The sequence below is a fragment of the Bufo bufo genome, chromosome 5, assembly GCF_905171765.1.
Source record: "Bufo bufo chromosome 5, aBufBuf1.1, whole genome shotgun sequence".
NCBI classification, from domain to species: domain Eukaryota; kingdom Metazoa; phylum Chordata; class Amphibia; order Anura; family Bufonidae; genus Bufo; species Bufo bufo.
Genome location: NC_053393.1, coordinates 240,893,133 through 240,908,021, shown reverse-complemented (window position 1 = coordinate 240,908,021; position 14,889 = coordinate 240,893,133). Strand labels below are relative to the sequence as shown.

At 40.5% G+C, this 14,889-nt stretch overlaps 1 protein-coding gene across 2 annotated transcripts in view; it reads right to left on the bottom strand.

Annotated features, from left to right (window-relative positions):
• Nucleotides 1-14,889, bottom strand: part of LOC121002879 (calcium/calmodulin-dependent 3',5'-cyclic nucleotide phosphodiesterase 1C-like) — a 786,737-nt gene that overhangs the window by 654,923 nt on the left and 116,925 nt on the right. For both annotated transcript variants that reach the window (XM_040434515.1, XM_040434516.1), the window contains exon 2: nucleotides 6,255-6,281. In XM_040434515.1, the coding sequence (XP_040290449.1) occupies nucleotides 6,255-6,281 (27 nt within the window). The remainder of the gene's footprint in view (nucleotides 1-6,254; nucleotides 6,282-14,889) is intronic.

The following is a 14,889-nucleotide window of genomic DNA, read 5'->3' as shown; positions in this document are numbered from 1 at the left end:
GGCTGGGTGTGGTCACTAGGTGCTTCAGTTGTACTCCAGCATTGGTGTGTGCTGGAGTTATGCTCCTGGTCTGGATTTGCCTTGGTGAGAGGGCCCTGGGTTCCCTGGAGGGGGAACTACATGTCAGTGAGCAGGTCTGTTGGGGACACCATGCATCCTGTCCGCATGGGGGTCCAGGCAGTTTCTGGTTTGCTGGATTCTGTGTTTGTTGTTTGTGCTGTGTCCTGTGGGGAACAGGTTCCAGTACTGTTGCATGGGGTCCAGTCGTCATTGTTTGCTGCGGCAGGTAAGTGCGTGTTTCTGGGCTCTTATCTGCCGATCCAGTGGCTGTTCACTGCCTTCCCTTCCTTGCATTTAGGCCGGTTGAGACTCCTATCTTCCGTGTCTTGGAAGAACAGGTCGTCTCCCCCCTGCTCCTATTCCAGGGATTATCAGGGCGACTCTGGTCCGAGGTTACTTGGTATGAGCCGTCTACCATCTGGGTCCGCTCATATGGTTATAAGTCAGGGCGAGGATTAGGGAAGCTCTAGGAGGTGACCTGCTCCCTTATCCTGGGTCCAGGCCTAGTTGTTATCTCCGTTTCCCTACGGTGTTCGGTGGGGAGTTTCCCCCACTCTCCAACATGACATCAATGTGATCAGTCAGGGCCATATTGCAGGGAATGCAAAAACATGACTCACAGTAGCAACGATAGGTCAATTTGGTTGGAAGTGTAACGCATCCCATTTAACTAATAAATATTCCATTGCTTGCAAACAAAATATATGTTCTGTTTGATGTTTGTAGTTGCCACAATAATTGGATTGCTGAGACTGAATTGATTCAATAATTACAGGTTATGACAGTGCTATTCCAAAACCAAGCAGCTATTAAGAATTTCTTACATGCGCACAGAGAAATATTAGTCCATAAAATCCTGTACACCGCAGTTCAATCACAAAAAAATATAGCGACGTCAATAATGATAATGTAAAATAAAATCATTATAAAAAATAATTGCATTACTCTGCATTTATGACTCAAATGTTTACAAACAAGTCTTGTCATTATGAAGAAATACGGTATTTCCAGACTGAAATGTGCATACTGATCATATTTGGGCAGATTTATGAAACTGTCTAAAAGAAAAACTGTCTTTGTTGCCCATGGCAACCCATCACAGCACAGCTTTCAGGAGCATGACACAAAATAAAAGAAGTGCTATGGTTGGCTGCTGTGGACAACAAAAAGTTTTTCTTTCTGACTGTTTCATAAATGTTTCCTATTATGATACTGTGAGCTGTGATTAATCTAAAGCTATATTATCATATTGTTCTAATGTTACAGCATACTTCTACAAAACTGTGATGAAACTGGTATACAGATATACTGCAAATAAAAACGGCAAGGAAACTAGATTTTTAACTACTGTTTATTAGTTCTACCGTATTTTTCGCTTTATAAGATGCACCTGATGAAAAGACACACCCCAGGTTTTGCCCTATTCACCCTAATAGAGCTCTATTAAGGTGAATAGGACTTCACACTCTCCCTGCTGCCCTGTGCTTTGTGCAATTGCACTGCTGGGGCTCCAATCGGAACTGCCACTGCCACCAATTTAGAGGAGGGGAGGAGGGGACCCTGTGGCCACTGCCATCAATGATACTAATACTGGGGGGGCGCACTGCACCACCAATGGTTAGAATTTATAATACTGGGGGGTGCGGTGCACTGTGTCACCAATAAATGTAATCAACACATTAATTCAAGTATAAGAGGAAGTGGGTGCCAACGGTGGTATGACATACCCTGCACCCGGTCTCAATACCAGGGCATGCGATCCGCCAAACCACGGCAATTAACCCCTTATGTGTGGTTAATTTCCTCGGTTTGGTGGATCGCATGCCCTGTTATTGAGATCGGGTGCTGGGTATGTCATGCTGCCCTTGGCACCCGCTGCCTCCTATACTTGAATCAATGTGTTTTACATTCATTGGTGGTGCAGTGGCCACAGCCCCTCCTCCTCCCTGCTATCTCCCCATTGGTGGCAGCGGCAGCCGCGTCACAGTAGAGAGGGAGGGACTCCCTCCTTCTCCACTGTGCTAGTGAAGAGAACATGGTGTACGCTGAGAGCGGCACCTGCCATGTTCTCTAACTGATACTAGGCAGCGGAGCAGCGGAGCAGCGGAGCAGCAGAGCAGCGGAGCCTAGTATCGTTAAATAGTAAGACTCAGTGGAAACCTAAAGCATACCGGTGAGTGCTTCCATAATGTGAGCGCTGACTAGTGTTCGCCTTATAAGACGCACAGACACCCCCCCCCACTTTTGGGGGAAAAAGAGTGCGTCTTATAAAGCAAAAAATATGGCATATTTACCGTTGTTACATTCTTTATCTATTGTTAAGCTCATTCCATGTAGAAGGCCTTATTCACATTAGTGATGTGCGAATCTGGTCTGTCCTGCTTTGGACAAAACTGATTTGTTCACAAATAAAACAAATAAAAGCAGCCAAACTAGAGACTGATAGATCAATTGCCAAAGAGAGTAATAGTAACCCAAAAATGTTCTTCAATTATATAAATGGTAAAAAGTATAAATCTGAAGGTGTCGGCCTTTACAGAGTAATGAGGGGGGAGTCACAGAGAGCGATGAGGAGAAAGCAAAGCTATTAAATATTTTTTTTCTCCACTGTATTCACTGAAGAAAATAAACTGTCAGATGAAATGCAGAATGTAAAAGTAAATTCCCCATTAAAAGTGCCCTGTCTGACCCAGGAAGAAGTACAGTGGCGTCTTAAAAAGCTTAAAATAGACATATCGCCAGGACCAGATGGCATACACTCCCGTATCCCAAGAGAATTAAGTAATGTCATAACCTGACCCTTATTTCTGATATTTATGGACTCTATACTGACAGGGAGTGTTCCACAGGATTGGCGCATAACAAATGTGGTGCCAATATTCAAAAAGGGTCCAAAAACAGAGCCTGGAAACTATAGGCTGGTTAGTTTAACATCTGTCGTAGGAAAACTGCAGGTTTTCTAAGAGACGCTATCTTGGAGTACCTCAATGAAAATAAGCAAATAACGCCATATCAGCATGGCTTCTTCAGGGATCGGTCATGTCAAACTAATTTAATCAGTTTACATGAGGAGGTAAGTTCTAGACTTGACAGTGGTGAATCAATGAAAGATTATCAAAATTAGGGTTATTCACTTTAGAAAAAAGACGACTGAGGGGAGATCTAATAACTATGTATAAATATATCAGGGGTCAGTACAGAGATCTCTCCCATCATCTATTTATCCCCAGGACTATGACAAGGGGACATCCTCTGCGTCTGGAGGAAGGAAGGTTTGTACACAAACATAGAAGAGGGTTCTTTACAGTAAGAAAAGTGAGACTATGGAACTCTCTGCCTGAGGAGGTGGTGATGGTGAGTTCACTAAAAGAGTTCAAGCGGGGCCTGGATGTATTTCTGGAGGGTAATAATATTACAGGTTATAGCTACTAGAGAGGGGTTATTCTGATTGACTGACTAGAGTCGGGAAGGAATTTTTTTCCCCTTAAGTGGGAAAAATTGGCTTCTAGCTCACAGTTTTTTTTTGCCTTCCTCTGGATCAACTTGCAGGATAACAGGCCGAACTAGATGGACAGATGTCTTTTTTCAGCCTTATAAACTATGTTACTATATTACTATGTTACCTCTATCACTGAATTTCATTAAAATCCCTATCTCTGTACATGCAGCAAAATGTTTGGGCTTCGAAGAGGCTGTATTAAGATCACCATTATCACGAGATTTTACTGTGAGTAATGGCGCATGCAGAAATGTATTTTATAATGAATCCAGATTAATAATTGTGCCGATTTCCACAAATCCTGGTTCAGATTTGTTATAAAATACATTTATGCATGTGCCACTATTCTTGCAAAAACGGTGGCCATCTTAACACAGCCTCATCGGATCGCATACATTTTACAGCATTTACGGACATAGGGATGAACGAATTGGGTTTGTCTAAAGCAGGACGATTCACATTCTCTCATCACTAGTTCACAGCAAAGTCAGGCTTTCCGTTATTCTGTCCACTTATAGGAATAGAAAAATGGAATGCAAGCCAAAGATGGATCCATCACCATCGGCACCCAACATGCCCTGTTGACAATAAAGGGGTCCATCGGGTTTATTTTATGGTGTCCTTCATTTTACTAGACAAAACAGCACAGCAGTGTCACGGCCACGGTTTTGGCCGTGACTCCTTGGGAGCCGCATACAGTTGCCCGCGGTTTGGGTTGTTGTTTCAACCGCAGCTTGAGGCTTGATGTTGTTTGCCTCAAGTGCGGTTGCCGCGGACAACAGGTATGTGTGCGGTCCTTTTGGAGTTTGTGTGCGTGTATGTATGCACTGTCGTTTTGTCTGTGTGCACTCTGTGTAGTGTGTGGTGTGCACGGACACCTTTCCTGCACTGTGGTTGCTCGTGGCAAAGTTTGTCGTTGTGTACATGTGGTGGCAGTGTCCCGGCCTTGGGGCTGACTCCCAGGACACGGTTGCCACCCATGTCGTTGCCTGTGGCAACAACCACAGTGTGTTTGTTGTGTTGGACACTGTTCCTTTAAGTTGGTGTTTTCCCTTTCCTGTGGTGCTGGAAGGGTTAACTCCCTTCCCAGTGTGTGTTATGTCACTGGGTGTGTCTGACCGTTGGGTGTGGCCTCTTAGGCCTATAAAGCCTCTCACTTTGGCATGGCTCAGTAGGTTGCTTCAGTCATGCTTTGCTGTTGCAGCCTCCTGTGATTTCCATCTTCTTGTAAGGGCCACCCTTCCGGTCATAAGTTCTAATACCGTGATGTGTTGTTGATGTCTTGAGTCTTTGGTTTTTGTTCAGCTATGGATGTCCTGGTCCCTGTGTGTCTTCATGTGTGTGCTGTTTACCTTTGTCTGTGTGGACAGCCTTTCCTAGCACGGGTTCCAGTCAGCAAGGCTGAGACAGGTTTGGTTGGAACTGTTTGGTTCACCTGTCTTATCCATAGTCATGTTTATGTACCCCCCTTCTTCATGCTGCTTGGTCAGTGAGACTCCTGCTCCTCCGTGCCTAGGAGGAGTGGGTTGTCTTACCCTGCTCCTTAGCCCAGGGACCGGTCGGAGGGTAAGTCAGGGATCCGAGGTTCCTGCGCATGGGTCCTCCTACCATCAAGGTCGGCCCATGCAGATAGGAGACAGGGTCAGCGTTAGGGACGCAACAGGAGGTGACCTGCTCCCTGATTCTGTGTTCCTGGCGAGTAGCGACTGGACATCTTCCGTCACCGCACGGCTGAGTATTTCCCCCATCCTCAGCCGTGACAAGCATACTGCATTATTTTCTTTGTTACTTGCATCCCATGCCAGACAGGAAAACGCTGCTTGCAGTGGTTTTGTGTCTAGCATGGGAACACAACCAAACAGAACGGAATGCATTCTGGCTCCATTCAGTTCCATTTGGTCCCCATTGACAATGAATGGGGACAAAACTGAAGCGCTTTCCTCCATTATTGAGATCCTATTATGGATATCAATACTGGAAAGGAAAAACGCTGATGTGAATGTAGCGTTAGTGCTCTATAACACAAAAAAATCTTGCACACGGCCTGCTGCACTGAACCTTTACTGCCTGAGTTTTAAGTTTTCACTCCAATCAATTATTGCAAGACTGAGCAGATTTATCAATGTATTTACATCAATGTCCTAGTGCAAATACATTGAAAACTATAATATTCATGACAAACATTATAATTATAAAGCAGTTGTGAGTAACTTTGGTATCATATGGAATACATGACTCTTTTACTTTCAATCTCTAACCCTTCATGCTACGCTCATTGCCTATGGAGATGCTAACTGTATACAGATTAATTCAGCTAGTATTGAGTTAAGTAGGATCTGTAGATCTGTGTGTACTGAACTTGCCATTGAGATTGCAGCAGTCAACCAGAATGACTATGCAACATGAATCAAGAGAATCGGAGCATCCTCTCACCAAGGTTACCATAGCAGTTGCATAGTGTACCATAAAGTCTGGAAGAAGTATTGGTTCAATGCTCACTTAAGAGCACTTTGGCCAGTAAGTTAGTCATGTAAATATCATCATATAGCGTACAAAAAACACAAGAGTTTTTAAAGTGTATTTTCAACTGTGTAGTTGTGAAGACTCCGTAAAAATAAACAAATTCAATCTAAACAATTTCTTTAAGAAATGTTTGTGTCCTGAACTGAACATCGTCTCGAAAAGCGAGTCCTACCTTTGTGATGTTTTCTTGTATTTTCTCCTGGAAAAAAAAAATCAAAACATGAAGTCTGGGAGAATCGCTTAATAATAGATGTTATCTCTCATGATCATGAGGAAATGATTGTTCTTAGGATGGATGATGGATCAACAACCAGTTAAGAAATCAGTTGGATTTACAGCTACAAAACTGTGAACAGGTAAAGATTTTCATCAGTTGCAAATGATATGAGCACATGATGATGCTCTAGCTGGAGATGAAACCAATTAACACATTTGGAATGAAATAAGTGACTTACTGTATAGTGAGGAGTAAGTACTTGTTGAGCTAAGCTCTGTTATAAAAAAAATGTGCTCACACTGGATCTTTAAATATGGCATCTGCTTGCAAGCCACCTGGTGCTTACAGTTGTAAACAGCAGACACACAGAACTAATGTATGTGATCGACAATAGCATCAATCGCATACTTTTAACCCTTCAGATGCTGTGGTGAAACATCCATGGCATCTAGTCAGGATCGGGGTAGCCAGGGTGTGTGTACGGTAGCCTCTGTATTCCGGAGTGATACGAGGCTGCTGCACATTAGTTCATAGGAACACAGTGACATTTTCAGACTCCAATGCTAATGCATTGGAGTCTATGAGAGAAGCAATCTGATGATTGCTTGTTATAGTTCCCTATGGAAACTACAAAAAAGTGTACAAAAATGTTTTTAAAAATATAACATTTTAAAAAAATATATAAAAATTCAAATTGCCTCCTTTATGAAAATAAAAATAAAAACACATGAACAGTAACAAAATAAACATCATGGGCATCACTGTGTGTAAAAAGGACTGTACTATTAAAATATTAAAATATTTATCCCGTATAGCAAATATTGAAGTGAAAAGTGATTTAAAAAAATCATACACACTCTAAAATGGTGTCCATGAAAAAGTAAAGATTAATCCGCAAAAAAAGAGCCCTCAGACAGCTCTGTACACATAACTACAAACAAGTTATAGGGGTCAGAATATGGTGACAAAAAGAAAAAAAAATGTCAAGCTTTTTATTTTATTTTCAGTATTAAAATGCAAGAAAAAGTATACATATGTGGTACCACCATAATCATACTGACCTGTAGAATGAAAGCAACAACTTAGTTTTACCACTTAGAGAACACCGTAAAAACAAAACTAATAAAACTGTTGTGGAATTGCGGTTTTTGTTCCAATTTTACCCCATTTGAAAAAAAATTCCAGCTCCCAAATACCCGTACATTGTATGCAATAATAAATCATGGCATTAAAAAGTGCAACTTGTCCTGCAAAAAGCAAGACCTCTTACGGCTATGTGAATGCAAAAATAAAAATGTTGTGGCCCTGGAAAGGCAGGAAGTGAAAAACAAAAAAGAAAAAAAGAAAAAACTTCCTGAGCTAAAAGGGTTAATGATGGCGCCTGCTCCGGAGTGGAGCAAGCATCATAGGTGCTGGGTGCCTACTGTTTTATACAACAGACATTCGGGGCTAATGTTTGCAATCATTTAACCCCTCAAACGCCATGGTCAAATGTGACCACAGCATCTGAGAGGTAAAAAACTCAGAAAGTCACGCTCCTTGTCCTGGAACAGCCCCCTACATGACAATCAGGGAAGCCATTCATTCACTGTAAAACACCTGAGTCTGCTGGAGACTATCAGACCTTTCACAGGTATATTCCATTGTAGGCCTCCAGGTAGCAGCACTACATTGAAATATATTAAATGTTCTATTTAGCAGTGTATTAGAATCTATTGCATCTGACAGCTGCATGTTGTTGGGCCCTTGGATAACAAAAAACTAAAGTAAAAAAAAAAGAAATATATATATATATATATTTTATATCAATTTCTAATCACAGTACTTTTCCCAGAATAAAAATAAATAATAAAATATATCATAGCATCACCTGTACTATTAAAATATTAAAATATTTATCCAATACAGCAAATGGCTTAAGAGAAAAAGATCAAAATGACACGATTCACCAATTTCATCATTTCACCTACCCCAAATTTTTTTTAGAAAAAGTGATCAAAAAATCATACACACACCAAGGTATAGATAAAAACTACAGATTGCCCCACAAAAAAAAAAAAGCCCTCATACAGCTCCACAGACATAAATATATAAAAGTTATGGGGGTCAGAATATGGCGATGAAAATAAAAAAATATATATTTGTGTCAAAGTTTTTATTTTTTTCAGCATTAAAACACACGTAAAACTATATAAATGTGGAATTGTTGTAATCTTTCTGACCCAGAAAATGAAGCTTGTTGTAATTATACTGACTTAAAGAATGAAGATAACAGTTCAGTTTTACAACATATGGAATGCCGTGAAAATGAAACTCATAAAACTGTGGCAACATTTAATTTTTTTTCCAATTCCACCCCGTTTGGAATTTTTTTCCATTAGAAAGTACAACTTGTCCCGCAAAAAACAAGCCTCAATATGGCTATGTGAATGAAAAAATAAAAAAATTATGGCTCCAGGAAGGCATGGAGTAAAAAACCAAACATTGAAAAGCATTGTGTCATGTAATAGTGCACATGCTCTCACATCTTTAATTTTCTATCAAGCTATTATACAAATATAACACAAATTGTAAATTAATGAGAAAAATTGTATGCAGTACATTAACCTCATGTCATTTAATTCTTAGCTAATAGAATTTAAAGACAATATCAAAAATTAAAATTACTTTGCTCACCATGTAAAGACATTATATTAATTTCCACAACACTGGACACATTTTAGGCTCTGTTTGTTCTCTAAAATTTTAGATTTTCATCAAGCTTTCTGGTACTTTGACAGCAAGAATAACACAGTCGGAAGGACTCAAATACTGAAAATACTGGAACTCCGACAGACATCAATAAAATCAATAGTGCGATTATTGGGAAAATGAATCCATCACGCTATATCAGCTATGATGCAAGTGTGAACAGAGCCTTAGATATACCATGAATTGCCAACATGTGAAAGAATATGCAATTGTAACACCAATTGTTATAAATCTGTTCATTGATGATCATGTTTTCTTTAATGCGAATTAAAAGAGTTAAAATGTAGCACTCTAATAGATGGTTTCATTAGGTATTGACTTTGTGTCTCAACTTTATCTAGGATTTTGATGCTTTTTGATGAAAAAAAGTCATGTGATGTTTTGGACAGTTTTTTTGGTCATGCTTGGCAGGGGGCGTGGCTTAATAATAAAGGAGATGTGGTCTAAAGATGGCTTTTTGTGATGTAAAAATCTGAAAGAAAAGGAAACTAAAAGTTGTCAAACTTTTAGACAGGTAATCTATAGATGTGCCACATATATTCAACCTAAACCACTCTGATAACCCTGGCACAGATAAAGACACCCGGTCTACACGTCAACTGTTGCTTTCTTTTCCCATCATCCATATGCACTGTCTACTATTTACACTACACAACATTTCTGGTGGCTTAAGAGGGAGCCTACAGGCTGCAAGAAGGTGCAGTGAAGAATATACCCCATTCTTCCCAAAATTATATTGCAGAGTTTCATGTATTTGAGTTACTTACATAACAACTATAACAATCAACACCAATGAATAATCCTATAATTAATAGTCCAAATCTGAATGCATAACCAAACACATGCCACCTACAGAGATACCAGCATGCTGGTCTTACAAAATGTCTTTAAAAAATTGTATCTTTGTTAATACATATTCAAAACTAGTCACATAAAAACAGAAAAAATTATAGGACTTCTGGTAGGCAAACCACACATATTCTAGAAATAGGGAACCGGAGATAACCAGGTAGGTAACACCAGATGGGTATACAGTAAATAATTTGTAAATATACATACAAAATACCCCAATAAAGGTCCCAATGCACATAAAAATTGTACAAGTCGATGACGTGTGCCAAAACGATCCCCCCACTCCCGACACACATTTTTCAATGGAAAGCTTTGCCTTGTGGGTATGCCATTGGCCTCTACTATTGTATTGTTGGAATATTTTGTATGTACATTGGCCTGTGGATTACTAATTGTTGACTAGAAACCCACTTCATATTTACTTAACTGGGTGTCTCCTCTTCCTTATTTCAACGTGCTATGACCTAGACCAGGGATGGCTAATCTGCGGCTCTCCAGCTGTTGCAAAACTATAACTCCCAGCATGCCCAGTCTGCCTACAGCAGGGCATGGTGGGAGTTGCCAATCAGTTGTTTGAGAAGGCAACGGTGCTCCTGTGTGTGGCTCAGCATTCCCGCAGCTTATCAAGCCGAACACCATACATTGCATAGCGGCTGTGCTTGGTATCGCGATCAGCCAGCCCCGTGTGTCGGACCCCACCGATCAGATACTATCCTGAGGATAGATCATAGGTATCAAAATCACAGGAAATGCATTAAATCTTGTTAAGATCCAGACATGTAAAAGGACACACAAACACAGAAACTTGCTTGTGACGCGTTTTGAGTGGTGGCCACACTCTTAGTCGCACACTTTTTCTTTATCAAAAAGAAAAGAATTGCAGAAATGAAGGAACTTTATACATAAATTACATTATCTAGCCTTCCTCTCTAGGATTTAATTTCCTAAGCAGAATTTGTTAAGTGGTGACTGCACCAGTACTAAATCTAGCTACACTCGCCAATTGAATCCATCACTAAATTGACAGTTTAGAAAAAGCAGTCTTCAGATAAGCCTAAATGTACTTCTATTGATTTAGGATCATAATGAAGTAAATGATTTAAATAGACCATGGGAAATTGCTTGGCGGATGAATTCCCAGGAATCTGACATGCTGTTGGTGTCATTATTCCCACACCTGCGGTTTCTTTACATGATGGCTGATGATGCTCACTCCACACTACAAATTCTGTGTATGGTTGTGCCTTCATTAACCCTCCGGTTACTGTGCAGAAAGTAAATAGTCACAGCTGCTATGAATTATACTCCATTGTACATGCTCTGCAGATAGTAATTCTCTATGGGTATGCGGAAGTAAAAAAAATAAATAAATCTTATTTGTAACTGCGGTTCAATATGGTAAGAATTTTTTTTTTCTTTTCTTCCAGCAATTTCTTTTTCATTTTGAGCAGAGATATGTGATATAAAGTGTTCCAGACACTGTAAAGCTCAACTGAACTCGATGAAAAGATAAAGTCTCTCTTCTGCAAGGTATCCTGCCTGTCTCCAAACAAACCATGACAGAAAGATACTCAGTTCCTCACTAAGCTATCAAGGAGGAATATTTTAAAAAAGAAATACGACCAGGGAAACAGGAAGTTGCCCATTTTGTGTAGATGACATGATTTATTATCAGGAACGTGTTCTGTGTGTATTGAATAAAAACAGTGAGTACTGCACTTCAGAACACATCTGCTTTATAGTTTAAAGCAGTTTTCCAACTCTTTGTAACTGACAACCTATCTGGATAGATCATCAACATCTGATCCGAGGGGTTCTGACACCTAGGACCCCCAATCAACAATTTGAGAAAACCCTGGTGCTCCTGTTAGTGCTGTGGCCTCCTTGTGCTTACCTAGGCCAGTAATGTCAAGACCATTTGTCACATGGACTAAGGGCAGCTCAGCCGCATTCATGAATAGGCCTAAGCTGCAGCTAGGCTATGTGACCAATGGTCGTGACGTCACTGCCTTAGGGTCCATTCACACGTCTGCAAATCGGTCCGCATCCGTTCCGCAATTTTGCGGAACGGGTGCGGACCCATTCATTTTCTATGGGGACGGAATGGATGCTGTGTGCTGTCCGCATCCGCATTTGCAGAGCGCGGCCCTGATCTTCGGGTCCGCAGCTCCGTAAAAGATAGAACATATCCTATTCTTGTCCGCAGCTGCGGACAAGAATAGGCATTTCTATAGGGGTGCCGGGTGGATGTGTTGCGGGTCCGCAACACACCATGGACGTGTGAAAGGAGCCTTACAAAGGAGCACCAGGGCTTTTTTAAACAGCTGATCAACAGGGATCCCGGGTGTCGGACCCCCACCCATTAGATGCAGTTTTAAAGAGTCGGATAACCACTTTAATTCTGGTTAGGATTATGACTATGGACCCAGTCTGAGACCTAAAACATGTCACTGTCTACTGTATGCTGTTTTAAAGTGCTTCAAATAAACTCAGATTTTATGATAAGTTGTGGTGTTGGAAAACTTTCTTACCTGTAACACACTAGTTCTAGATGAGCTATGGGATAACACCTGGTCATTTCATTTTCTATAATCAGAACATATTTGCACTATTTAAATAACCAGTATTAGATTTATGCCATATAGCTGGAATATGAAAGTAGGACTATTATACCTTGCAAATTAGGCCCCTCCAATAAGTAAATGTACAAAAGGTTTCTGTATCATATTATCAAACTAGAGCCACAACCTACACTGCGTGCAGAATTATTAGGCAAATGAGTATTTTGACCACATCATCCTCTTTATGCATGTTGTCTTACTCCAAGCTGTATAGGCTCGAAAGCCTACTACCAATTAAGCATATTAGGTGATGTGCATCTCTGTAATGAGAAGGGGTGTGGTCTAATGACATCAACACCCTATATTAGGTGTGCATAATTATTAGGCAACTTCCTTTCCTTTGGCAAAATGGGTCAAAAGAAGGACTTGACAGGCTCAGAAAAGTAAAAAATAGTGAGATATCTTGCAGAGGGATGCAGCACTCTTAAAATTGCAAAGCTTCTGAAGCGTGATCATCGAACAATCAAGCGTTTCATTCAAAATAGTCAACAGGGTCGCAAGAAGCGTGTGGAAAAACCAAGGCGCAAAATAACTGCCCATGAACTGAGAAAAGTCAAGCGTGCAGCTGCCAAGATGCCACTTGCCACCAGTTTGGCCATATTTCAGAGCTGCAACATCACTGGAGTGCCCAAAAGCACAAGGTGTGCAATACTCAGAGACATGGCCAAGGTAAGAAAGGCTGAAAGACGACCACCACTGAACAAGACACACAAGCTGAAACGTCAAGACTGGGCCAAGAAATATCTCAAGACTGATTTTTCTAAGGTTTTATGGACTGATGAAATGAGAGTGAGTCTTGATGGGCTAGATGGATGGGCCCGTGGCTGGATTGGTAAAGGGCAGAGAGCTCCAGTCCGACTCAGACGCCAGCAAGGTGGAGGTGGAGTACTGGTTTGGGCTGGTATCATCAAAGATGAGCTTGTGGGGCCTTTTCGGGTTGAGGATGGAGTCAAGCTCAACTCCCAGTCCTACTGCCAGTTTCTGGAAGACACCTTCTTCAAGCAGTGGTACAGGAAGAAGTCTGCATCCTTCAAGAAAAACATGATTTTCATGCAGGACAATGCTCCATCACACGCATCCAAGTACTCCACAGCGTGGCTGGCAAGAAAGGGTATAAAAGAAGAAAATCTAATGACATGGCCTCCTTGTATTTGTGAATGTTGAGATGTTATATTGGTTTCACTGGTAAAAATAAATAATTGAAATGGGTATATATTTGTTTTTGTTAAGTTGCCTAATAATTATGCACAGTAATAGTCACCTGCACACACAGATATCCCCCTAAAATAGCTAAAACTAAAAACAAACTAAAAACTACTTCCAAAAATATTCAGCTTTGATATTAATGAGTTTTTTGGGTTCATTGAGAACATGGTTGTTGTTCAATAATAAAATTAATCCTCAAAAATACAACTTGCCTAATAATTCTGCACTCCCTGTATATTATCTAAGAATAGTAGTAGATTTTTTCTTTTCATCACCATATTCTGACATCCATAACTTTTTTTATATTTCCGTCTACAGAACTGAGTAAGGACTCTTTTAAGTGGGTCGATCTTTAGTTTTCACTGGTATCATTTTGGGGTACATTTACATTAACTTTTCGATCACTTTTTTAAGGGTAACGTGTAGAGATGAGTGAATTTCTCAAAAATTTCATTCAGCTGCTCCGTCGAACATTCAGAAAAAAATTGCTTCGATCAGAATATATTCGCAGCAAATCGCGATAAAAAAAAGGCTATTTCCGGGCTGCATAGAGCCTTTATAAGGGTGTAGAACACTATGCCTTGCAGTAACACGCATAGGGAGTGTGCTGGGATAGTGAAATAATACTGTCAGTCAGTATGACATGCAGATGACAGGCGTCGCTACCAGAATCACTGCACAGTTCACCTATTTTGGCAGTTACGGGAGTATTAACTCAGCTTTACAGGTCGATCTTAGTGTAAAGAAGAATTGCACTCCTTTTACACCGTCGTCAGCTGATTCCACATAGATGTCTACAGAACCTGTTCTATTAAACGCTTATACAATATAGCTGCCCAATTGAGATGGTGTGTGAGGAATCGAAAGAATAAATGCATTCGGCTTATTTATGGGGAGCACTGTAGACCCTGGGAGGATCTCTTTCACATTCTCGAAACTGGCACAATGGAGAAGAAAATAATAATGAACCCATTCGGTAGGATGTTCGGGTATATTTGGCAACAAATTAGATATATGGTTGGAGAAACCCAGGCAGTTCAGTACACTCCACTGTGGGGGAATGCACACCTATCACAAGTTATGTTACTGGGTGATGTTGAATATTGGGAAAAATATGGGATATGCCTTATTGCACAAGTTTTTCATAAAGGACAGCTTAA